At 55.5% G+C, this 25,890-nt stretch overlaps 2 protein-coding genes across 4 annotated transcripts in view; one reads left to right on the top strand and one right to left on the bottom strand.

Moving 5' to 3' along the window:
* Positions 1-2,164: 2,164 nt before the first annotated feature.
* Positions 2,165-21,633, top strand: LOC308532144 (signal transducer and activator of transcription 5A; the record flags this gene model as incomplete). Of its 2 annotated transcripts, none has more annotated exons than XM_081109425.1 (18): positions 2,165-2,292; positions 2,642-2,798; positions 4,151-4,240; positions 7,311-7,485; positions 11,982-12,112; positions 12,329-12,480; positions 12,965-13,120; positions 13,514-13,693; positions 15,287-15,374; positions 15,477-15,599; positions 15,988-16,080; positions 16,551-16,757; positions 17,315-17,409; positions 17,500-17,630; positions 18,085-18,240; positions 18,891-18,957; positions 19,265-19,369; positions 20,381-21,633. In XM_081109425.1, 18 exons carry the CDS (start codon positions 2,165-2,167, stop codon positions 20,541-20,543), a joined length of 2,397 nt encoding a protein of 798 aa, XP_080965551.1. In that variant the 3' UTR covers positions 20,544-21,633. The 2 variants fall into 2 exon arrangements, with proteins under 2 accessions (XP_080965551.1, XP_080965552.1); XM_081109426.1 differs by having other exon boundaries at positions 18,906-18,957.
* A 1,239-nt stretch (positions 21,634-22,872) lies between these two features.
* Positions 22,873-25,890, bottom strand: part of STAT3 (signal transducer and activator of transcription 3) — a 49,596-nt gene continuing 46,578 nt past the window's right edge. For both annotated transcript variants that reach the window (XM_081109429.1, XM_081109428.1), the window contains exons 23-24: positions 25,497-25,609; positions 22,873-24,897 (exon numbers count right to left, since the gene is read on the bottom strand). In XM_081109429.1, coding sequence (XP_080965555.1) covers positions 24,842-24,897; positions 25,497-25,609 — 169 coding nt within the window. In that variant the 3' untranslated portion in view covers positions 22,873-24,841. The remainder of the gene's footprint in view (positions 24,898-25,496; positions 25,610-25,890) is intronic.

Genomic DNA, 25,890 nt, shown 5'->3' on the forward strand with positions numbered 1-25,890 from the left:
GTGGGTCCCGGACATTCCAGCTTCTGCAGCTTTTAACTTGGGGTTTTCTCTGAAGTAAAACGGATGGGAGAGGGGAGGTGGGGAGGAGCACGAAGGTGGGAAAGTGGAAGGGGGAAGAGAATGGAGATAGAAGGGCAGGCCTACCGAGGCCTGAGGGAGGGGTGGTGGGAGAGAATGATCCCCAGAAGTCTTGGCTCCGCTGGGCCCTGAGAGGGCAGCCAGCCTGGCCCCTACCGTGGTGCTGCCAATACCAGCTGCCAGGCAGAAGGAGGCCTAGAGGAGAGGGAAACTGGGCAAAGGGGATGGAAGGCTTCCAGGCCAGCCTTGCCCAACTCGTCAGGCCCCTTCGGGGGCTCTCAGGGAGGGGCTGTGACCCAGGCAAGGCCTAGGAAGGGTGTTCCCTGCTCTGGCAAGGCCTATGGGCAGTCCTGAGCTTTGAGGATTCAAGAGGGCCCCCTCTGGACCTTTCTGAAGGTAGGACCAGCCTCGGATTTGACTGGGCCCGGGTGAGGGGAGGGTCATTTACGGCCCAGAGCTTGCCAACTAGGCCATGTGCCCACTGTGACTCGCTGGGCAAGCCCCTTCCCCTCCCTGGACTTCCATTTCTTGTCTGCACCATGGAGGGGGGGGCGGGGGGGGGGTGCAAACATGACTGCCAGGGTTCTTTTTCAACTGCAGACGGCGAGAGCGCGGCAGTGGGAGTAGTGGAAGGCGGGGAGGTGGGGCGGCGTGAGCTGGCTTCTCTGGAATCCCCAGTCTTTCCCCTCCCCAGGGCTTTGCCTCTGAAGTCCCCGACCCACATGAACACACGCGCACACATTTACATGTTTCATCTAGAGGCTGGAAAGATCACCCGTGACGGCGCTGCAAGGCCTCTCCCGCCGGTCCAACCCTTTCTTCCTCCCTTTTCACGGATGAGGAAACTGAGGCCCGAGTCCGGGCTTTCCAGAGCCCGGGATTTCCCAGGCCCTCCCGCCCCCTCTCCCGCGCCCCTGGCTCGCCACGCGAGGGCCGGCCGGGACTCCCAGGGGACCCCGCCGTCGGGGCAGCCCCCACGCGCGGCGCCGCCCAGCCTCCCCGCGCGGGACCCGGACCGCGGCCGCCGCTGCGCACTCGCGGGGGAGCCAGCGACCGAGGGCGGGGGCGGGGAGCGAGCGACCGCGGCGGGGAGGGGTGTTGGCGAGAGCTCGCGCGCTGTGTATGGTCTATCGGAGGCAGCTGACCTTTGAGGAGGAAATCGCTGCTCTCTGCTCCTTCCTGTAGTAACAGCCGCCGCCGCAGCCGCCAGGAGCCCGGGCCGGGAGCGAGAGCCGCGGGCCCAGAGCCGGCCCCGCCGCCGGACGGCTCGGTGCCGCCAGGTGGGTGGCCGCGCAGCGCGCCCCGGGCGCCGCGCGCGCGGAGAGGGGACACTTGACTCCCGTCCTGGCCCCGCGCCCGGGGACCCGAAGCCCGACGGCCGGGCGGGGTGCAGGGAAAAGTCCCCGCACCCGGGAGGGAGTTCAGGCACCGCTCGGACGGGGGGCGCGGATCGGGGGCAGGCGCCGCGGGTGGGCGCCGGCCTCGCGCGCCGTGGGCAGGGGGCGCTGTCGGGCTGGGCCGGGGCAGAGAGACGGGGGGGCGCAGCTGCTCGGGCGCCACCGAGGAGAGACGGGGCGCGTCTGTCCCCCCGGCCTCTGTAACAACCCTAGCCACGTGCCCGCGGGGACCCCGCCGTCCAGGGGACGCCTTCGGGAGCGTCGCTTTGGGCTGGCATAGCCCCCCACGCCCCTTCCCAGGAATTGGTACCCAGGGTTCGAGGCCGGGTAGGGGGATTCTCGCCGAGGCCCGTGGGCCACCGCGGTCAAGTTTCTCTTTCAGTTTTTAGCTGTCCCCCCCGCTGGGGAAGCCCCGGGGGGGCGCGGGGAGGGGAAGAGGAGGAGGGCACCTGACTCCCGCGGGCCCCTCCCCAAGCCTCCGCGGGTTCCTCGTTAGAGGGCAGGGCGGCCTTCCCCTCCTCACCATCTTTCTTCCCGCACAGGAAAGCCGGTCTGTGGGAGGGAGGGGCCTGGCCCGACGGACCGCGGTCCGGGCACGGGTGGGCATGGCCGGGCCAGGGGCAGGCCCAGCCCTCGCCTCTGCCCGGCGGGCGCGTCCTCAGCCATCTGCTCGCCCCAGGTGAACGGCCATGGCGGGCTGGATCCAGGCCCAGCAGCTGCAGGGGGATGCGCTGCGCCAGATGCAGGTGCTGTACGGGCAGCACTTTCCCATCGAGGTCCGCCACTACTTGGCTCAGTGGATCGAGAGCCAGCCCTGGTAGGTGCCCCGGCTGGGCTGGCTTCCCCGGCGGGACCCTGCCGGCCAGGCCTCTCGGCCTCAGGGCTCCTCCGTGTGGGTGGGTGTGATTCTGGCCCTGTGGGCTCCTTTCTGCGAGGAAGGGGCCCGGTTCCATGTTGGCGGGGAAAGGGGAACAGGGAAAGGGGAGCCGGGGGAAGGGAGAGGGCCTGTTTCTAGACTCCGCTGCCCATGGCGCTGCCAGGAACCAGGCTTGTGGGCGCTGGAGCACTCGTAGTCAGGAGCCTGGGGTTCCCAACTCCCGCTGAGTGCCTGGCTTCCTTGCCAAGGAGGCACCACAGAAGGCTTCTCTACCCTGCCCTGCCCCAAGGGATGCCATCGATCCAGAAAATCCCCAGGACCAAGCCCAGGCCACCCAGCTGCTGGAGGGCCTGGTGCAGGAGCTGCAGAAGAAGGCCGAGCACCAGGTGGGGGAAGATGGGTTCTTGCTGAAGATCAAGCTGGGGCACTACGCCACGCAGCTGCAGGTGGGTGTGAGCGCCGGGTCATCTGCGGGGAGGCCGTGGCTGCCTTCTAGTCCCAGCGTCGGAACCCCTGGGTTTTTCCTGGCCTGGACACTCACTGACTCACCGTGTGACCTTCACCTTATCGGCAACTTTTCTGTGCTTCAATTTCCCCCACCCCCTCTTTCTAAATCAGACCTGTTGGATCCCTTTAGCATATTACAAAGCCAGAGGTGGGGTGTGCTGGTCCCCAAGAGAAGGAGGATGGGTGAAACCACCTTCTGGACAGATCAAGTGGAAGGGATGGAGGTGGACTGAGTCAAGATTCCCTTAGAGGAGAAAGGAGGAGTGACAGATTCTAGAAATGAGGGCGTGAGGCAACCAGACATCCCTCTTGGGCAGTGGTTCTCAACCTTCTGGCCCTTTACATACAGTTCCTCATGTTGTGACCCAACCAGAAAATTATGTTCGTGGCTACTTCATAACTGTAATGTTGCTACTGTTATGAATCGTCATGTAAATATCTGATATGCAGGATGGTCTTAGGCGACCCCTGTGAAAGGATCGTTTGACCCCCAAAGGGGTCGCGACTCACAGGTTGAGAACCGCTGCTACTGGGGCTCATCTAAAGGTGGGAGAGCTCTTGAAGTGGGGCAGGAGAGGAGCAGAGTTGTCAGATAAAAGAGCCTTGAATTAGGCTTTAGATATAAGATGTAGCTTCTTCACTCGAGGGGAGGGGTGGAGGATAGGGGAGAGAGGAAGTTTTAGTGGGAGCAGGAAGGGGGTGTGGGTAGTAATCATAGTCAAGCATTTATTGGAAATCACTAGTATTTCCTAGAGAACCACTTTTAAATAGAAGCAGCAGGGTGCCAGGGAAATAAAAAGTCCACCCCAGAAGAGGGAGGAAGCCGGGGAAACCTGGGGCAAAGGGGGAAGCAGAATAGGAACCCAGAGCTGGAGTATGGCGGAAAGTTTCTTGACCATGACATTAGGCGCTCTGAGTTTTGAGTCATCTGCTCACCCATTTGCTTCGCTCTGTATAAGCACTTAACCTCTCTAAGCATCAGTTTTCTCATCTTTGAAATGGGGATAATCATTTCTGCTATGTCATAGGGCTTCACTGATGGGAAAGTCATAGGGGATGGTCGGTTGGAAGTGCTCTCTGAACTGGGTTTCTAATGCACTGCAAACCAAATGAAGATCTGGGAGGGGAAATCAAGTCAAGGAGAGACAGAGGTGACTGGTGACAGTTCCGGAGACTTCTGGGGGGGGGAGCTGAGGCAAGGATTGGCGGGGAGAAAGTGTGGGCATGGCACTGCGACAGGCTTGGTAGACACAGAAGATGGCCACTGGTCGCTGCTCTTGGATTCTTTCAGAACACGTATGACCGCTGCCCCATGGAGCTGGTCCGCTGCATCCGGCACATTCTGTACAATGAGCAGAGGCTGGTCCGGGAAGCCAACAATGTGAGTGTCCCCTGGGTGTGGGGAGAGGAGTTGGGAAGACTGTTCTCTCCAGACACAACTGTGACTTCTAAATACTGGCATGAGAGGACACCAAAGAAATGAGAGGAGACATGAGCAAGTGTGAGTGGCAAGATTACTTGCAGGTGTGGAGTGACCCCCTGGCTTCAGTCCCTGGCTCCACCACTTTCTAGCTGTATAACTTGAGCAAGTTAACTTCTCTAAGCCTATGTTTCTTCAATTATAAGTAGGGATGGTGATAGTACCTACCTTGCAGGATTATTGTGAGCATTAAATGAGATACTGTGTGGGCCAGGGACAGACAAACAGACCAATGAAACAGAAGATGAAGCCCTAAATACACACACACACACACACACACACACACACACAGCTGGAAACTCAGTCTGTGTCAGAAATGGCATTACAAATCACCAGGGAAAAGATTTGTCATTCAATAAATGGCCTAGGGCCAAATAAGAAATATTCTCTGGGACGGTCTGTGAGGAGAAATGGAGCCAAGGTCTGTGTCAGAAAAATGAACACCGTCAAGCTCAGAGAAGTGAGGCCCAGAGAGGCAGAACAGGGACTCATTCCCCAAGTTCTGGAATCATACAGGCATTGAACATCTGCTTGGACAATGGTACAAATGTTATACTATCTGCAATAAAGCAAAATGAATTTCATAAAATGACATCACACAGGTAAAGACCGCCGAATAGTGCTGGGAGCACAGGTCTTATTGATTATCTATTTGTTGTTGTGAACGCTGATTTCAGGAATTTGGCAGTTCATTCAGTAAATGTGTATTGAGGTCCTGCGGTGTGTCCGGCCCTGGGCTAGGCCTGGAGAAACAAATAAAGACCTGGTTGTCACCTGGGAGGAATTCGGGTGATGATCGGTTCTCCAGCGGTGAACTGAGGGTCTAGGGAACATATGTGGGAAAAGTACCCAGCTCAAATCGGGGCAGGCGGGCAGGGGGCATGTCCTGAGGGAGGAGAGGTCTGAACTACAGTGGAGAAAGCAGGAGGGAGGAGGTGGGAGGAGTTTTTAGTCAAAAGTAGCAACAGTATTTGTGAGGGCAGGAAGGCAGGAGCCATCTTATCATATTTGAAGACTTGCAAATAGTCAGTGCAACTGGGGAGAAGGGAGCCAAGTGAGAAGTCCTGATGGGTAAGGCCAGAGAGGAAGCAGAAGCCAGAGGGTCTTCCAGGACAATGCTTGTGTCCCTTGGCTTGTTGCATCGCCGAGCTATCTGTAAACGCACAAATGAATTAGGCTTCAATTAAGAACTACATGTCTGTGATGCAGGTGTTGTCATGGTTGGGGAAAAGGGGCTCAGGGGATGGGAATCATTCCTTCTTCTAGCCATGAAGGTGTTCTTGGACACCTTTGATGTCCTAGGCCAGTGGTTGGCAAACTGCGGCTCACGAGCCACATGCGGCTCTTTGGCCCCTTCAGTGTGGCTCTTCCACAAAATACCGGCTCTTCCACAAAATACCGACTTCTGCGCATGGGCCACGAAGTTTCAATCGCACTGTAGGTGCGCGCCTGCACGTGGTATTTTGTGGAAGAGCCGGTATTTTGTGGAAGAGCCACAGTGAAGGGGCCAAAGAACTGCGTGTGGCTCGCGAGCCGCGGTTTGCCGACCACAGTCCTAGGCCTAAGGGATTTGGTGATGCACAAGACAGATGAGGTCTTAGCACTTAGAAGGCTCACATCCTAGTGCAAGGAGGCAGATAAGAGCGATGGTTGAGTGTCCACCTATGAACCAGGAAGTCATGGTTTGATTGCCCATCAGGGCACATGCCCAGGGTTGTGGGCTTGATCCCCAGTAGGGGGTGTGCAGGAGGCAGCCAATCAGTGATTCGCTCTCATTGTTGATGTTTTCATTTCTCTCACTTCCTCTCTGAAATCAATAAAAAAAAATTTTTTTTAAAGAAAATAAAAGTAAGAGGTAAAACCCAAGAACTAGACACTCTCAGGTAAGGGTGGTGCTGTTTTGAATTGGCCCTTCAGGGACGGTCACTCTGAAAAAGTACCAGTTGAAGCGCCAGCCTCAGGAAGATTTGTTCCAGAGTGATGGAACAAAAAGTGCAAAGGCCCTGAGGCAGCAACGTGCTGGGTGTTTGAGGAACAGAAAGTAGCTGTTGTGGGCGCAGAGGCTGGCAGGGACTATCAGCCAGGGCAGTGGAGGCTGTGGGAAGGTGTTTGGAATTTTCTGAGAACAGTTCATTGGAAAGGCCCTGAAGACCTGGTTGAGAAGGAGATCAGACCAGGTCACTTAAATGTCTGAATCCACAAAGCCCTGTAACTTCACTGGGGGGCTCTCAGGACACCACCTGTGAGAGGTTTACCTGATTCCCTCTCCCCGCGGTCACAAGTAGGTCTTGAGTGAGGACAAAGACAATGTGTGTTCACCTAGCCCAGTGGTCGGCAAACTGCGGCTCGCGAGCCACATGCGGCTCTTTGGCCCCTTGAGTGTGGCTCGTCCACAAAATACCGACTTCAGCGCATGGGCCACGAAGTTTCAATCGCACTGTATGTGCGCGCCCGCACGTGGTATTTTGTGGAAGAGCCACACTCAAGGGGCCAAAGAGCCGCATGTGGCTCGCGAGCCGCAGTTTGCCGGCCACTGAGCCCCAGTCCCCACTCCGTACCAGCACCTTGCACAGCCCGTGGCATTGGATCCGTGAAAGAATGTGGAGTGAGGGGCCATCATCATTAGTAGGAAAACCCAGGTAGCTCTTGGGATGTGTTGAGTTCTAGTCTCTTCCAAGAGAATTTAGATGGACCATGTTTGGGATCCTCTGGTGGAGGCCAGAACTGCAATAGGCGTTTCTGCTATGCGTCAGGAAGATTCCATCGTCTGCCAGCTCACACGGTTCTCCTCCTTCTTTGTCCCCTCCACCCCAGTGCTGACAAAGGACTATCCTTCTGGCTCAACTTGCCCTTCCTTTTTACTCTAGATTCAGAGTTTGGGGTCTGTAGTATTGGCGTCCCCCAAAGCCCGAGGTTTCTCCCATCCTCACTGCCCAGCTCACTGCGGCCTGCATTTCTGATATGTCCCCAGGGTGCCTCTCCTGTTGGGATGCTGGTTGACGCCATGTCCCAGAAACACCTTCAGATCAACCAGACCTTTGAGGAGCTGCGGCTGGTCACGCAGGACACCGAGAACGAGCTGAAGAAGCTGCAGCAGACGCAGGAGTACTTCATCATCCAGTACCAGGAGAGCCTGAGGATCCAGGGTGAGGCTGCTGCGGCGTGGGCGGTGTAGGTCGCGAGGATGGCCGTGAGGACCACTTTGTCAGCTCCGGCAGGGATGGGACTAGGTGGTGTCTATTTCCTGGGAACCTTCCCCAAAGTCTGGGAGGAGTAATGGCTCCGGGTGATGGCTCCCTTGCTGTGGGCCAGGCGCTGGGCTAAGCCTTTTGCGTGCATAACTCGATTCAGCCTTTACAACACACAGCTCTAGGATGCAGGTCGTTGCTTTATCTCTGTTTTGCAGATGGTAAAACAGGTTCGAAGAGAACAAGTAACTTGGCCTGAGTTGCTTAGAAAATTGAGGGAGGTGTCATTAAATCACTGTACTTTACTAGCCAATATTGTCTCCCTAACTGTAGGTATTCCGTGAATATCTCAATGAATGAATAAATGACTGAATATGGGCAAAGTGTTCCCCAGTCAGAGGGAGCATTTAGGTTGAGTTCCCAGATAGGACCAGGCTGGGGAGAGGTGGGACTCCAGGAACACCCCTTCTTTAGTCTTCCTTAGAGGAGATGGAACTGGAAGGAAGGAGGTGACAGTGGACAATTCTCCTGTCTCCCGGAGCTGTACCACCCCGTCCTAGTGAGAACAGGAAGTGTCAAGCTATCTTTTCCTTTGCTCTTCTTTTTCTGGCTTCTTCAGGTAGACCAGGGGTCCTCGAACTACGGCCCGCGGGCCACATGCAAATATAAATATTGTATTTGTTCCCGTTTTGTTTTTTTACTTCAAAATAAGACATGTGCAGTGTGCATAGGGATTTGTTCATAGTTTTTTTTAAACTATAGTCCGGCCCTCCAACGGTCTGAGGGACAGTGAACTGGCCCCCTGTTTAAAAAGTTTGAGGACCCCTGAGGTAGACCGTTCGGTAATTGATTTTAGACCTTTCTTCTTTTCTAGTATATGTATTCAGAGTCATAAACCTCCTGCTAAGCAGCGTTTTAGCTGCCTCTCCTGATTTTGAATATGCTGTATATTCACTATCATTCCGTTTGAACTATTTTCTCATTTCTCTTCTAATTCTTTTGCACATGCATTTAGAAGTATATTGTTTAATGTCCAAATATTTTTTCTAGATGTCATATCATTATTGATTTCATTTTCATTTCATTATTGAATTTCATTGTTGTCAGAGAACATACCCTGTATGATCTCATTTCTTTTAAATGTATTGAGACTTGTTTTATGGCCCAGCATATGCTCAGTCTTGGTGAGTGTATCTGGTGGACTTGAAAAGGATGTATTTTCTACTGTGTTTCATTAAAAAGCAGCAAATAATAAATTCCATAATGTTAACAAATATAACAATACTTATTTTAAAATAAATATTTAAATATATGTTATAAATATTTATATATTACATATTATGCACATTGCATATAGTATAGCTATATTTATGTAACGTATTTATATACTATATAAACACTATGAATATTTAAATATATTCAGTATATATATTTATTATGTTAACATAATAAAATTGTATCAAAAAACATAAAATCAAAAAACAAACAACATCTATATTTTCCAAAACAAAATTTAGTGAGTAGAGTGGCATTGCTATACATTTTTACACATCTCTCTAATGTTGGGGAGATAGCTGGATCTTGCTTTCAGTCTGTTGTAATATCACATATCTTGCAGCCTCTTGAAAAATGCCACTGTATAATTATAAGAGACTAAAAGAGAAAAAGGCAAAATCTTATGACTTTTGAAAACGGTTTTGGCTTTGTGGAACTCCTATAAGGGTCTTGGGAACCCTCCAGGCATCCCTGGTCCACACATAGAGAACCATTGATCTATGTCTTTATTTATTTTTCTGCCTAATAGTTCTATCAAATGCTGAGAGAGAGGTATCAAAATCTCCTATTATATTGTGGAATTGTGTACTTCTCCAATTATTTCTGTAAACATTTCCTTTATGTATTTTGAAGCTTTGTTAGTAGATTCACATGCATTTATGGTAATTGTCGGTCTGCTGGATTGACACTTTAATAATTATGAAATATCTTTCTCGATCTCTGGTAATACTCTTTGTCTTGAAGTCTACTTTATCAGAAATTAACATAACTTCTCAAGCCTTCCTGTTCCATATTGGCACAACCTATCTTTATCCATGCTTTTTAAAATTTAAAAATGTAGACAGCATATAGTTGTCTTGCCTTTGTCTTTATTCTGACAACCATTGCTTTTAATCAAGGTGTTTAGCCCAATGTTATTTAATGTAACATTTAATACAGTGGAATTGAGGTCAACATTTCAGTATTTATTTTCAGTTTTGTTCATATCCGTTTTTGTTTCTCTATTTTTCCTTTTATTATTATTTCACTTTGCTTAGGATTCTCTTTTCATTTGCCTAGTTAAGCTTTCCTCCTAATCCTGCCCTGTCAGTGTTTCCTGTACCCTGAGGCCAGCACATTGCCTGAATCACAGTAGGTGTTGAGTAAATGGTGGGATGAGTCTAGCGTGTCTCCTTCCCATCTGATTCCATACCTGACTGGCCCTGGGGCGGGCGGTGGGGGTATGGAGAAAGCCCACTTCCCAGATGGGGGAACAGGATAGCCAAGCTCTCAGTTCTCTCCCAGACTGGTCACCATATCGATGATCCCATTCTTGGGTTTTCTGTTTCCTATGTATGGGTTTGGGTTTGGGTTCTGGTTTGGGCTTGTACCCATCAGGCAATGTCAGTTCAGTCTCATTTATCAAGTTCACCATCAGAAACACAGACTATTGATCTGTTGTGCAGAGAAGGCTCAGTTCCCTCCAGTGGAGCAGACAATTGCCCCACATCTCCTGGCGTCCTTCCCAGAAACGTCTGCAAATTGCCCGGAGAACCCTAACTGGGTCGCTCGCAGAGGGAGGCCGCACCAGGTGTTGGGGACACCACCACCTCCCTGTGGTGGCAGGATCCTGAGGTGGCCCCCAGACGACCCTGCTGTGCTCCCTGCTGGACGGTGCTCTCCCTGCTCAGGCCCCTGCAGTGAGATGGGAGCCGTCTCTCCGAATGCCCTTCTCGTCTGGGCTCTTCCTGGCTGTCTAGAGTTGCTTTGGTCTGTCCCAGCCTGTGCGACCTTGGGGCAGGGCCTAGGTCAGTGTGACGTGGCCCTCAGAGGCCTGCCAGGAGCTTGACCAAGACAGGCTGATGCTCACATCTTCTTGACTCAGCCCGAGGAAGGCCACTGGGTGTTCAAAATGGCTCTTGGCTGCCCATAATTACCCCAGAATTTAGGCTAGTGTTTCCCTAGGCGGGGGATGGGATTGCAAGCTGTGGAGGTGAGCAGGTGGCTTTAATTGGGAAATGTTTGATTGCTTAATGTGGGTTATGAATTCACGGTGTTTTTATATCATTCTCTCTCCCTTCCCTATGTCTTAAGTATTTCATAACTGATGTTTTTAAAGAGGGTAATTGTGCCTCACTGACTCCCTATTCCTACCATCGATGAGCTTCCTAAAGCTAATGTGAAGAGAATTGCCTCCGTTTCCTGAGAGAATATTGCTACTTTTTTTTTTCTTAACTTATTTAATTTATTTTAAATCCCCACCTGAGGACATGGAGGGAGAGAGAGAGAGAGAGAGAGAGAGAGAGAGAGGGGGGAGGAAACGTTGGGCATTTGCCTTCTTTGGGTGCCCTGGCGGTTGGGTGCACCAGATGATGCTCAACCCACTGAGCCACTGCAGCAGGTTGAGAATCTTGCTGCTTTTGTGTAGGCCCCTCCCTCGCTCTCTTCTTTCTTCTTCATCTTCTCTCTTTTCTCTTCCTGTTGGTCAGCTGAGCTCACAGTGACCCAACCTGGACAAACTCGAGAGGCGCCTTCCTGTGCAGAGAACCTCCTCTCTCTGAGGAGAGGCAGCTGTGCCCCAGGAGGTGGCACAGGCCCAGGAGCAGGGCCTTCCCAGGCGAGGCCGAGGCTGAGAGCTGCTGGTCCCCGTCACCCTTCAGTCCTGTCCCGTAGCCCATTGAGCAACAAGGACTAACTCTCACCCAGAGCTTCCACGTGCCAGGCATCTCCCTGAGCATTTTCCATATCAGGGCTTTTCATCCTTCCTTCCGCCGAGGCAGGGAGCAGGCTTCCCGTTTTGCACACGGGGAGACTGAGGCACAGGAGAGTGAGGGGATTCCCCCGAGTCCACCCCGCTAGCAGATGGCCAGGCCGAGGCAGACGAGGCGGAGTGGCTCCAAGCCGAACCCCACTGTGGCGTGAGGAAGGCGGGGCCCCAGCCGTGTGGGCCGGGGTGGTGGGATCCTCCTCAGCTGTCCCCACAAGCTTCTGTCTCCTCGTCCCTAGAGGGGAGCTCAGAGTTGGGGGCCAGGGAGTGAAGCTGGCGCCTCTCCGGGGCCCTTGGCTGCCAGATCCCTGACTGGCCGCTGGTCAGACACGTCCCCCTGAGGGTCTTGTCTGCAGAGCAAGTGAGTGTGGTCTCTCTGGGTTTCCTGCTGGAAGCTGGGGGTCATGGCCATGGTGTCCTGTCCCTCCTGCAGCTCAGTTTGCCCAGCTGGCCCAGCTGAACCCGCAGGAGCGTCTGAGCCGGGAGACAGCCCTGCAGCAGAAGCAGGTGTCCCTGGAGGCCTGGCTGCAGCGCGAGGCCCAGACGCTGCAGCAGTACCGCGTGGTGAGTGGGGTGTGCGTCCCTCTCCTCCAGGCGTGGGGGTCCACATCCTGAGCTGTCGGGGACCGAGAGAGGGACAGGCCCGGACCCCGGGGGGCAGGAGGCCTGTGGGGGCCTGTGAGGCAGAGCAGGTCAGGGGGGGGCAGGCCCGGCCTCCTGAGTGGGGCCCCGCAGGGCTGTTCCCCGGGAGCCAGAGGGCCTGCCCCCCCGCCCCCCCAGGAGCTGGCCGAGAAGCACCAGAAGACGCTGCAGCTGCTGCGCAAGCAGCAGACCATCATCCTGGACGACGAGCTGATCCAGTGGAAGCGGCGGCAGCAGCTGGCCGGGAACGGGGGGCCCCCTGAGGGCAGCCTGGACGTGCTGCAGTCCTGGTAAGGGGGGGGCAGGGAGGGGCCGGGGGCCGGGGCTCAGGGTGGTCTGCCAGCTGCTTATTCTGCTCCCGAGTTGCCATGTGCGGCCGCTCGCTCTGCCCGGTGGCAGGTCTTCCTTCACCATGGTCTGGTTCCCGACACAGACCCTGGTGCCCCGTCGTGCCCCTCCCTGGGAAGGGAGTCACTGTGCTGGCGGGGGGGGGGGGGGGGGGCGGGGGGGCAGGGCCGGGTGCCCTGGGCTGATGCTCGGCTGGTCGGGTACAAACCAGGGTCACGCCTCCTGCGTGTCTGTGTTTCTGGAAGTCAGGGCAGCCCCTGTCCTGCTCTGCTCAGGGGACAGGAGTGGGCGCCGAGGTGTAAAGCCTTCCTGGGTGAGCCTGGGGCTAGGTCTTGGGGGGCTCACCCCAGCCTGGAGCCTCTTCACCTTTGGCCTGGGGGAGGGGTGACGCCTGTTTTTTCCTTTGGCCCCGGGGCTGGGGTGCAGGTGTGAGAAGTTGGCCGAGATCATCTGGCAGAACCGGCAGCAGATCCGCAGAGCTGAGCACCTCTGCCAGCAGCTGCCCATCCCCGGCCCCGTGGAGGAGATGCTGGCTGAGGTCAATGCCACCATCACAGACATCATCTCCGCCCTGGTGACCAGGTGACTGCTGCCTCTCGGCCCCGCCCCGCCCCGCATGTGGTTGGCCTGGGGGAGGCAGGGGGTGCTTTGCAGATGGGGGGGCTCTCACTGGCACCCTTGTCTCTCTCTGCTCACACCCTTTCCCTTCTGTCCCCAGTCGCCGTTGACCTTTCCCAGTTTCTCTTGTGAGCGCTACCTGGGCTGCCCTTGCTTCCTGCAGCCCCGTGCCAGCTGCCGAGTTCACTTCCCTGCCTCCCCTCCCGCCTCCCCACGGCTCTCAGTGGCCCCCCTGGGAACAGGGTGTCGGCCACGTGCCCTTCCTCTGCCTGCCGAGCCCTGTGTGCGGCCTCCTCCCCACACGGGGACCGGAGCCCTGTCCCCTGAGGCAGCATCTCGTCCCTTGGGTCCCCGCAGCACGTTCATCATTGAGAAGCAGCCCCCTCAGGTCCTGAAGACCCAGACCAAGTTTGCAGCCACCGTGCGCCTGCTGGTGGGGGGGAAGCTGAACGTGCACATGAACCCCCCCCAGGTGAAGGCCACCATCATCAGCGAGCAGCAGGCCAAGTCGCTGCTCAAGAACGAGAACACCCGCAAGTAAGTGCGTCCTTCCTTATTGGCGCCTGACTCCACGCTCAGTCGGGGGCCTGCCTCCATCCTACACGTGGAAGCCTAGTGATGGGACAGCGCGGCCTCCCTCTCTGCAGCGTTTTGTCCTGGCGTTGCAGACACCGTGCGGTGTCTCTCCTGTTCATTCTGACACCGTGCGGTGTCTCTCCTGTTCATTCTGTCTGTCCTGGTGTTCACTTTGCTCCTCCTGAGCAGAGGCCTTCCCCAGGCCCTGCCGTGTCCAGCACATAGTAGGTCAACAAGGATTGCACTGCTCGGGTGTTCTAGGGTCTGTGCTAAGTACTGGGACCCGGTATAATCCAAACAGAACTTGATGGTGCTCGGCTGGAAGAGTAGGCAGCAGGCATGAGAAGTGATTGCTGGCGAGTGACAAGGGAGACGTGGAAGTGGGCCATGATGTGGGTGGAGCAGTGACACTTCGTCTCAGGCTGCAGGATGAATGGGAGGCCGCTAGGGAAGGAGCCTGGAGAGGGCCAACTTCCAGGCAGAGAACGTGGGCCTTGTCCGGAAGGTGCATGTGTGGACAGAGAACCCAGGGCTGGGGTCCCGGGGTCGGGGCAGGCCACTCCTAAAGGGAGCAGTGCATGAGTGAATGAAGGAGGATGTGAGAAATGGGAGGCTTGGTTATGTGGACTGAGGGCCTACCCTCTGATCGGGGCATAGGGTGATGAAGAAGGCCAAGGGTTCTCACTTTCTTAGATCTTACGTTTCGGCTGGGGAGGGAGACAGTCCTGTGCTTTTGAAAATAAGGCAGTGTCAAAAGGGGATACCCCGTAGAAAGAAAGTCAAGACGGAGTGCTATCCCAGCATCTGGGTAGACGTATCAACACCACATGGGTGGTTGAGGAGGGCCTTTCTGAGGAGCTATTTAAATCGAGACCTGGCCGAAACCGGTGTGGCTCAGTGGATGGAGTGTCGGCCTGTGGACTGAGAGGTCCCAGGTTCGATTCCGGTCAAGGGCATGTACCTGGGTTGCGGGCATATCCCCAGTGGGAGATGTGCAGGAGGCAGCTGATCGATGATTCTCTCTCATCGATGTTTCTAACTCTCTATCTCTCTCCCTTCCTCTCTGTAAAAAAAATCAATAAAATATATATTAAAAAAATAAAAATAAAAATAAATCAAGACCTGAATGAGAAGGTCAAGAAGGTTTGGGGCAACAGGAAGAGTGAGTGCAGAAGTCCTGAGGTTGGACCACGCTTGCATGTTCAGCACAGACGAGGCAGCATGGCTTGCTTATTCTGAATAAGGGAAGAGGAACCCCATGAGGCCAGGGAGGAGGCGGGGGTGATCCTGGGGATACTTGTAGGCTGTGGTCATGATTTTAAGTTCACTAGAAGCTGAAGGTCCTCACATCAGTCTTGATGCTCAAGGTATTTTGAACCTGATGATAGAGACCCAGACCCCACCCTTGATGACTATCAGGTTGATGAGAAAGTAAGGCCGGGACCCAGCAAAGAACGTTCTCAGAGGGTGGGGCAGGGGCTGTGGGCCCGGCCAGCAGCAGGGCCGTGTTCCTGGCCGGCCTGTGTGGAGACGGGGCTCCCTTCTCTTCCACAGCGAGTGCAGTGGAGAGATCTTGAACAACTGCTGCGTCATGGAGTATCACCAAGCCACGGGCACCCTCAGTGCCCATTTCAGGAACATGGTGAGGACAGGGCCTGGCTCTGGGAGGGAGGGAAGGTCTGCCCAGAGCCCGGTCCCTGTAACCAGCTCCTGTCTCCCGGCCCCGCTCCCGCCCCACCTACAGTCGCTAAAGAGGATCAAGCGCGCTGACAGGCGGGGCGCGGAGTCCGTGACGGAGGAGAAGTTCACAGTCCTGTTTGAGTCTCAGTTCAGCGTGGGCAGCAACGAGCTTGTGTTCCAGGTGAAGGTGAGGACGCGCACTCCCATCCCCCGCAGGTCACCCAGGAAAGCGCAGGGACCTGCCCGCGGCCACCGGGCTGGCTTGGGAACCCAGAGAGCTCCGAATCCGCGGCTCTCGGATGAGTTGCCCTGTGATGCTATCAGAAAACCTGCTTTCACTCTGCTGGTGCCTGTTTGCGAGGCTGTATCGTAACCTGGCCCCGGCCCACAGAGCTCAGGCGATGGGCCAGGAAGAAAGATGTTGTGTTTCTTGTGTGTTTGTTTTTGCTTTGGTTTTGACGGGAGGGGCTTGTGGTTGGGACTGTGGGGAAGCAATGAGGGTGGGGAGTCTTGCCCAAGCCGAGGGCAAGAGGGTGGTCATATGCCCTCAACGCTCATTCTTTTGACTCCCCTAGACCCTGTCCCTTCCTGTGGTGGTCATTGTTCACGGCAGCCAGGACCACAATGCCACGGCCACCGTGCTGTGGGACAACGCCTTTGCCGAGCCCGTGAGTCCCCTGACACCCCGTCTCCTGAGCCTAGGATCTCCCAGGGTCATTCTCAACCCCTCGGGGCCCTGCCCAGTGGTCCTCCCCCACCCCGGGACCAGCTCAAGTGAGGAGAGGGGAGAGGGGCAGCTGGTGTGAGTCCCCTGCCCTCAGGCTGTGTCTAGGCTCCCGTTTTAGGATTAGGGTCTCCCAGGTCCGTGAGCTTGGTCTTTGGGATCTGGCCCTGGATCTTCCTTTGGCTTGTGGTTTGGGTCACTGATCTCTGTCCTCAGTCCCCGGTCTGGTCTCTATCTTGCACACCCACCTTCTGCCCCTGCCACCCCGCCTTCCTTTCCCTTGAGTTTGTCTCCTTTTCTGGGTCTTTCTCAGTCCCCTCTGTCTCTAGGTATCTGTAGGTCTGCGTGCCTGTGTTAGTGTGTATTTCCTGCTCCCTCAATCCCCCCCCCCGCCCCTTCTTCTCTCCCGCTCAGGGCAGGGTGCCCTTTGCCGTGCCTGACAAAGTGCTGTGGCCGCAGCTGTGTGAAGCGCTCAACATGAAATTCAAGGCCGAAGTGCAGAGCAACCGGGGCCTGACCAAGGAGAACCTCGTGTTCCTGGCGCAGAAGCTGTTCAACAGCAGCAGCAGCCACCTCGAGGACTACAGCAGCATGTCCGTGTCCTGGTCCCAGTTCAACAGGGTGAGGGCCCCCCGCCGGCTGCCTGCCTGGGCCCACCTGGGCCCTGCCACCCCTCCCCCGCCTGAGGGACAGGGTTCTGCCTGAGGTCAGTGCCCCACCCTCTCTCACAAGCAGGAGAGATGGAGGGGGCTGGTACCCCAAGGAATGCAGTCAGCTGTGACAGCCAGAGCAGGACCGCAGAAAGGAGCCCGGAGCTGAGAGTCAGGATCCTTGGGCTCTAGTCCTCGCCTGGTTAACTATTTTGCCAGGCCCCTTCCCTGCTCGGGACCTCAGTTTCCCCATCTGTGAAATGAAGGGGTTGGGCAGGAATGACTGTTGTACATCCACCCTCCTCCCCATGGGGTTGTCGTGGGCCTCTGGGTCACAAACCAGAGGCGAGTTGACTCTCCAGTTCCCTCGAAGAGGGGTTGGGGTCTGTGTGGACAGCCGCAGTGCGGGACAGGTAGGGCGAGGAATTGGGAGAGGGTCTGGATGAGGACAAGAGGCACTGATGGTTTCCTGGCCACCTGTGACGACAGGGGCCCCAGCCCTGACTTGGGGTTTCCTGGGGTTCTCAGGAGAACTTGCCGGGCTGGAACTATACCTTCTGGCAGTGGTTTGACGGGGTCATGGAGGTGCTGAAGAAGCATCACAAGCCCCACTGGAATGACGGGTGAGGAGTGGCGGGCATGGGGGTCGGGAGGGCGTGGGCTCGGGACAGTGGCTGCTGGCCCAGCGGTGACACTGTGTTCCGTGCTCCCAGGGCCATCCTAGGTTTTGTGAATAAGCAGCAGGCCCACGACCTGCTCATCAACAAGCCCGATGGGACCTTCTTACTGCGCTTTAGCGACTCCGAAATCGGGGGCATCACCATTGCCTGGAAGTTTGACTCTCGTGAGTGCCCTCTTTTGTCCACACTCCAGCCCCAATTTCCCTGCGCCCCCTTCTCCATCGGGCCTGCCTCCGTAGAAGGTACCTGGTGGGAAAGATAGGAACTGAGCTCAGAGTCTGGGAGGAAACACATTCCCTTTCTATCATTTCCCATTTTGGAGAACCTAAAATCCTGGCCCCCTAAGGCTCCGGGATCGCTGGGTGAGTCCTTCAGCAGCTCCATGCTCTCCCTTCTCTGCCCTGACCTGGCCTTGTCGGTATCTACTCGCCCGGTTTGCTGGGTAGGATGATCCCACGGACGTTGCCTTGCCCTGCGCCAGGGATCTCAGGGATGGGGTTGCCGTGGGGACTGGTAGGAGACCGGGTGTCTCTGCAAGCCTGTCCTGAACCCCACAACCCCGCGCCTCCTCCTGAGGACGGGCAGCGGGTTGTGGGAACGAGCTTGTCCTTTTCACAGCTGACCGCAACCTGTGGAACCTGAAGCCATTCACCACGAGGGATTTCTCCATCCGGTCCCTGGCCGACCGGCTGGGCGACCTGAGCTATCTCATCTACGTGTTTCCCGACCGGCCCAAGGATGAGGTCTTCGCCAAGTACTACACGCCCGTGCTCGGTGCGTCCTGCCTGGCCCTCCCCAGCCCTCCTCCGGCCCGAGGACTCACTCTCAGGCCAGGCAGTGGGGACTCCCCTAGAGCTCTATGGGCTTCGGTCACCAGATGGTGCACAGCATGTGGAGAGGATTTCAGGGCTCGTAAGCGAGGAGAGGGAAAGCGAAACCACGGAGTCTGCTTTCTTCTCTGCCAAGGGAAAAGCCGGTAGACTCTCACTTCTGCCCTTGGGAGAGGAGGCTGCAGTGCTGGGGAGGAGCCAGGATGAGTCACACCCACAGATAGCACTTCTTCATCCACCGGCCCTGCTCCCGGGCGCAGTGCAGGAGCACAGTGGACAGGTTTTTCCTCTTCAACTTGTCCCCAACCCATTGGTTGCGTTGGCTCCTTGGCGTTGATTCTGTTTCCTTGGCAGTGGTAGGGGTGGGGAGAGAGAAAGCAAAGAGCCAGAAAGGAAGCCCGAGCAGGGATGAGATTGGAGCCAGGCTCTGGGTAGCCCTCTGGCTGGTCCGTCAGCAGGTGTTCATTTGGGGTCCATGGGCGGGGGGGAGCCCATGGGAAATCTCATCCTGGCTGAGGCCCCCAGCAACTGGGATAAGAGGCAGACTCCATGGGGTGAGTTTCCACCCTCCAGAAACTTTGGTTCTCATCACAGTTCCCCCCTCGGCAGCTAAAGCAGTGGACGGATACGTGAAGCCACAGATCAAGCAAGTGGTCCCTGAGTAAGTGTCTGGGGTCCAGCTCTGGTCTCCTGCTGCCTCTGTTCCCCTGCCCCTGCCCCCCTACCTCCGCTGTTCTCACTCCTCACCACCACCCCCCTCCTGTCCAAGGGCCCAGCATTCCATTCTCCCTAAAACCTGGCTCAGCCCTGGGGAGGGACCTGGGCTTGGTCACCATGGGCCAGTGCCCAGGGCCCCCTCCTGCACTTTGTCCTTCTGCACCTGAGAGAGACAGAAAGATGCCCCTGAGCCCGTCCCCTGTCAGCGCTGCCCTGAGGCCGCTGAGGCTCTGCTCTGCTTCCTCCTCCAGGTTTGTGACGTCTGCAGACTCTGCTGGGGGCAATGCCACCTACATAGAACAGGCCCCCTCCCCGGCTGTGGGTCCCCAGGCTCATTACAACATGTACCCACAGAAGTAGGTGGTGTTCTTACAGGGCTTCATGGGGGGCTGGGACTGGGCACTGGGCCTTGGGCTGGACCCCTGGAGGGCTGTGGGCCAAGGAATCCAGAGCTGCTCCAGGTCTGAGACCACCCAACCCAGGCCAAGCTCTGGCATGTGCCTGCCAGGTGCAGGGAGGGTGCGATCAACCAGTAAAAACCACAGTGCATTTTGGGACTTAACACACAGCAGGGTCCTTGCTGTGGTGCTGACTGGCTGTGTGACCTTGGGAAAAGTATTGAGCCTCTCTGATGCTGTTTTCTCATCTGTAAAATGGAAGCAAGAATACCTGTCTTGGGGGATTGGGGTCAGGAATAACGAGTGTGTGTAAAGCATTTAGCACAGGTGAGGCTGCTGTAGGGATTTCACACAGGACAGCTCTGAATGGGGTGGTCATTCTTGGGAGCCGGGGGAACAGGGTATCTCTGCTCCTCTCTGGGGTTCCCATGGTAGAGAAGTAATTCTCTTCTGAGTTGTGGATGGTCTGGGCTGGTTGTCTGTTTGCCTGGGAGGCTCAAGCTGTAGCGGGATCCCCACGGGCTTGGGGGTCGCCAGCCAGGAGGCCCTGAGCAAGATTCCGGACACGGTCAAGCCTCATTTCCTCCTCTGAAAAGCTGAGTAAATGCCTACCTTACAGGTGGCTGGAAGGATTGGAGTAACGTGGTTACAAGGCCCAGGTCCTCGTAGGTGCTCAGTGGACGGTGCCTAGGATTTAATGGAATAGCGCCGCAGGTGGGCAGAGCTCACTGGGTCAGCCACCTCCTTTGACAGTTGAGGACAGGGAGAGGAAAATGCATTCCCCTCTATCACTCAGTGAGGCAGTGAGAGATGAGACTGGGTGCCTCCCAAAGAGCCAGTGACTACATCTTGGGGTGCAGGGGTCTAGCCAGAGCTGGTCTGAGTGGGGAGCAGACTGGGGACTTGCCCCCGAGAGCTTGAGGCAGTGAGACTGGCCAGCTCCCTCTGACATCTCCCTCTCTCCACCAGTCCTGACCCCGTCCTTGAGCAGGATGTGGAATTTGACCTGGACGAGACCATGGATGTAGCCCGGCACGTGGAGGAACTCCTACGCCGCCCGATTGACAGTCTGGACCCCCGCCTGTCCCCACCTACCGGGCTCTTCAGCTCTACCAGAGGCTCGCTCTCCTGAATGTGTGAATCCCACACTTCTTCTTGGAAACAATAACCCGTACGAAGGGTTTATGTTGTGATTTTCGTGTTGCTGTGTGTATTGGTGCCCTTGCAGGGCACCGTGTATATTTGTGTGCGAGGTATGCCACCTCGCCTTCGCAGTCCTAGGATTTTCTCCAGATCGAGGTATTTCAGGAGAGCCCCCGGGGCCTGTCTCTGCGGTGGGACAGACTGAGCTGCTCAGTGCAGGAAGCCTCCTCCTGCTGGGGCCTCCATCTGCTCAGCAGTTATTGGAATGAAACTGTTCAAGGAAGGGAATAGAGACAGGCAGCATCTCTAAGCTTTACTCCTGACTTAGAAGCTTTGCCTCCCAAGTGTGTGTGTGCGCGCACATATATGTGCATCTGCTCTCATGCACACGTGTTGGTCTATTGCTTCTTCCCTTGGAAGGGAGGTTGGGGATGAACATGGACTCCAGACTTTTTGTGAACTGAGAGCTTATCTAGGTTGTGGCCAAGTCCCTCGACCTCGATGGGTCATTTGAGTCGGGCCCGCCAAAGCCGCTCTGAGTGTGTAATTTCTTGGCCTCCCATCCGGAGCGTGATGCTGTTGCCAACGCTTCCGCTCCTTCTCACCCAACATCCCCACCCCTCCCTCTGGCCCCGCCTCCTTTCCTTGCCTCTGTTGCTTATAGGAGAGGTAGGAGAGGGGAAGACAGGTGTAGGACCTGGTGTGAACAGGGGACCCAGGACTTGTAGGGCTGACCCCTCTGATCCTGGAAATAACCTGCATGGAGAGACAGCAGCCAGTCAGTGGGATCTGGAGTGAGGGGTGAAAGCTGATCTCTGCTTCCACGCTGCTGGGAGGTGGAACCTGGAAGAGGCCTCATCACAGTTGCATAACCCGCTGTGGTGGGAGAAGGCCTGGCTTGCAACTCGCTGGCTCCGCCCTCCCAGGCTATCTGGCCTACAGCCAGGGGCAGCTGACAGTGGGACAGTGGGAGCCCCAGGTTGAAACCTCTCTGAAGGTGCAGGGGGGTGAGAAGAGGGAGTCTTTTGTACTTTGTACATAGGCAACACATTTGTGAAATAAAATATATTTTTTTTTTTTCATAAAACTGCTGGTGTGGCTCCTGGTTGGGGAGCTCTGGGAGCTGGTGGCGTTTCGCTCCTTCCGTCCTACGTGGCTGACGCTGTGCTGTGTAGCTTGAAGCTACAACTCTGCTCCTTTTCTGTGTTTTAAGGGTGCCAACCCCCCTGGAACACTGTCAGTGCTTCTCACAAGACTAAAGAGCTAAGCCTCGAGGTCTGGGAAAGGATGGGGCAGGGATTGCTGGGGGAAGGGACGCGAGGAGCGGGAAGAAGTGTGGCTGCTGCTGTGAGCAATCCTGAAGCTGGCGGCTGAGGGCCAGGGCCACCGTGACTCTCAACCCTTCTGGGGCCAGGGTCACTGGAGAGCCTCCCAACCGCCCCTCTTCCCAGAGACCAGCAGATGGCACCATCCCACTGCCACTGTGTCTCAAATGGCCCGAGACCAGGAGGAGGCTGGTCAGGGCAGAAGGGGACAGTCTCCCCAAGGTCCAGGGGCTGTCACTAGGGCCCCTGGGGGAAGGCGGGAGCAAAGGCCTGCTCACAAGACTTCTTCAGAGCTCAAAGGAGGGAAGGGGCTGGCAGCCGCCCCAGGAGGTGCAGGGGCCCAGAGCAGGGTGCTGGGGGTGGGTGGGAAGGGAAGCAGCCGCCAGCCCCGCCTGAGCAAACTAATCTTGCTTCCATCTCTGCAGGGGAAGGCGGCTCATATCTCACACTCCTGCTCAGATCTGCTCCGTGGGACTCGGCACAGGGGGAGGGGGTGAGAGAGCTGAGGGGGCGCCCATGTCTGTGAATTATCACCACTGACTGCAGGCTAGAGCAGCAGCCGGTTAGGTGTTTCGTTCACCCCACTGAGTGACTGAAGAGAAAGTGATAATGGAGCAACTGTGGAAGGGGAGGCCTTGGGGGTGGTGTGGGAGATCTCTGTCCCAACCCCCTTAGGTAGCTTATCAGACCCCAAACAGGAGGCCCAGCTTGCAAAGGCCCTGGAGGGAGGAGGGGGGAAGGCCTCCACTCTGACACCTTTGTGTGAAGGAGTATGACCCCTGGCTCTTCCACTGACCCTTACCTGGAAGCTGGTGACTAACATAAGTTGGGGAGGGCTGCTCAGTTGCCCCAAAAGTGGGCCTGAGTCAACTCGGCAATGAGAGGCGAAGGTGACAGAGAGCAGGGCCGCCACCTCCTCTCCAGACGCAGGCCTGACGTGTGGGTCAGGCCCCCGCAGAACCTCCACCAGCCAGAAACAGAGCTGCCACTCTATCAGGCAGGTCCTATATATTTTTATTTTTAGAAGTTAAAGTAGATACAGCAATATACAAAAACACACACAATAATATAAATTTTTACACTATGAAGTATACATTGGAATTTGGTGCAGTGGCCAGGACAACAGCTTAAAACCACTGTATAAGTAGGTTAAGCGAGCAATGGGACCCCTCGGTTGGGCTAGGGTCGGGCAGGGGCAGACAGAAGAGAGAGCGCGGGCAGGTCCTGGAGAACTTGGTTCTTTAAGGGAGCGGCTGACCAAGTCTCAGCTTCTCTTACAACCAGAGTTAAACCCAGATACAAATGCTACTCAAAGCCCTGGACTGTACATCTGCTCAGAGAAGCCGGATCCTTGCTCCAGATCCCTCGGATCTAGATGTCTCATGTTATGAGTCAAGCTTATTATGAACAAGAGAGTTTCTGGAGAAGGGAGAGCTCTGTGCAACCTGTCAACCGGTTCTAGGCGGGAAGACAGGGATGGCCAAGGGCCACCCCTGTGTGTCTTGGACAGAAAGTCCTCATCCCCTTAATTCAGAAACTGGCTAACTGGGGTATACCAACAGCATTCCATAGAAACTCCCATCAACTGACTCAGGTGGTTTGGGACCACCCACTATACCCATGCCTCTGGGCCAGAGGGCCCCCATAGCAAAGACCACCTCTTCCACTCCTGAGTGTCCCGAAGTGCACAGTAAATTCGACCTGTTCTGCCTCAGCTGTGGGGCCTCAGCTGGGAGAGTCACCAGTGTGGGGGCAAGCTGGGAGCACGCTCCCTCACACAGGGACAGACTGAGTTTATCAGCAAGCCTTTGCCCCTGGGTTAACCAAGTGAAGAAGTAATTACAGGTGCTGTGGGCAATCACCAAGAAACTGGGGTGAGAGCCACATTCCCTGAGCTCTACCAGACCCTCGGTTGGGGCCCCACTGTCTGAGTCATGTTCAACCTGTCACTCTCTCCCTCTTACTCCAGGAGGTCCTGAGACCAGATTCCTAAAGCAAACAGGACAAGGGACCTTTGGACACTGCAAGGGGCCATGCCATAAGAGAGGTGGGGGGTGGGGGGAAGAAAGAGAGTCACCCCATTCTTTATAAGGCACCCACAGAACCACCGGGCTCTGAATAGGAGCGCATGTCCAAGAGGGAAGGGAGGAAAGGTTATAAGTACCCCTCTGCCAGCCTTACCTACTAACAGACCAACACATAAAAGGAAAATAAAAACTCTATTTAAAAAGACTAGAAGGTTTAGGTTCTCCTTCAACCTTCCTATTTCAAAACCAAAGGCCACGCCACAGCTCCAGAGGTCCTTTAAGGGCTGGGCCCGAGGCCCGTTTCAGGGTTTGTATGAAGTGTCAGCCTGAAGAAAGCTGAATGCCTGAAGCACCAAGGAGGCTACTAACTGAGTTTTCGTAAATAGAGAAAAAGGCTATGCTGACACAGTGTTTTTGCCTTTTAATTATTATTATTACTTTAAATTTAAAAAGAAACCTAGGGGCTCTGAAAGTCCTATCTTTTATTTGGATGTTAGCAAGGTTAAAAGTGCAGTGCCAGGGGTATGCAGCTGGAGGCAGCCTGTGGCGTTAGCTTACAGAAAAGGGCAGAGGGATGCCGCTGGCACCAGGAGGCACTTGTCGAACAACAACAACAAGCTGCTGAGAAAGGAGGGCAGGGGGACAAAAACACACGTTTCCTTTCCTTTCCTCCCTCTTGCCACCCCTTCCACATCCCCTGATCACAGTCTCAGAGAACGCTGTCTTATTTGCATTTAGATAAAAGCATATCACCCACATTCATTCATTTCTCTATTTGAAAACAGTGCCCAGATTGCTCAGATAGCAGAAGTAGGAGATTAAAACAAATCTGGAACCACAGAGTGAGGAGTTCAGATGCTCTGGGGCTTGGCTGTCTAAGGGGTGGAACAGAGGTGCCTCCGTCATCTCTCGCTGCAGCTTCAGTCCTTGGCGCCTCACATGGGGGAGGTAGCGCACTCTGAGGTCAGCTCCATGTCGAATGTGAGGGACTCTGGAGGGACAGACAGGGACAGCTGGTCGGTTGCCTGGCGAGGCACACACCCCTAGCCCCTTGGGGGACAGAGGCTCAGGCCCTCTGCCACCCAGTCTCCTGCCCCTTGTGGCCAAGTCAGGGTTGGATAACCTAGATTCACTCTCCTCCCTATAAGATCTTGCCCTGGAAGGGCGCAGCCCCTTCCTACCTTAGCTCATTCCCAACTCTATGTGCTTAAAGAAGACCCAGGGCTGCCCTGTTGAATGCGGCAGCCTGGAGTCACAATGGCTAGTCCAAAGCGAGAGGGGCTGTGGCTGCAAAACACCCAGCAGATTTCAAGGACTCAGTGCAAACACCTCACTCATTTTTTTCTTACACGTTGAAATGATAGTATATTGGATTTATTGGGCTACACAGAAAATATTAAAATTAACCTCACCTGTTTCCTTTCACTGTTTTTAACGTGGCTACGGGAAGAGGTACACTTACGCACGTGGCGTGGTGCGTTTCCGCCGGAGAGCACCGCTCTCGAGCCCCTTCTACAATCCCCGTGACCAGCTCCTGGCTCTGCACACGGGCATCACACAAGGGGGACCAACTGCCCTCCAAATACTCACCAAACTGCCCTCCTGCTGAGGGCTCAGCACCTTCACCATTATTTCCAAACTGCATCAATGAATCTAAAGTGCGGGGGGACATCGGCAGGTCAATGGTATTGCTGCAGGTCGTTCTGTAGGAAATGGGGAGCAGCGGGAGGGGAAAGGGCCGGGTTGACAAGACACAATGGATAAAAAAAAAAAAAAAAAAGAACAAAACACACACACACAAGCCATCAAACTCTGGTCTCCAACAGAAAAATAAAAGCTCAAGCTTTTTAAATGCACAAGATCACCGTGAGTACTAAACACAGCCCAGGGCCTCCAACCCTCGCAGAGTAACTCTCACCCATGTCCCATTTCCGGGGTAACTGAGGACATTAGAAATGGAGGCAAAATTGGGAGAGGAGGCCAC

Source organism: Myotis nattereri, assembly GCF_964212035.1.
Source record: "Myotis nattereri genome assembly, chromosome: 16".
Taxonomy (NCBI): Eukaryota; Metazoa; Chordata; class Mammalia; order Chiroptera; family Vespertilionidae; genus Myotis; species Myotis nattereri.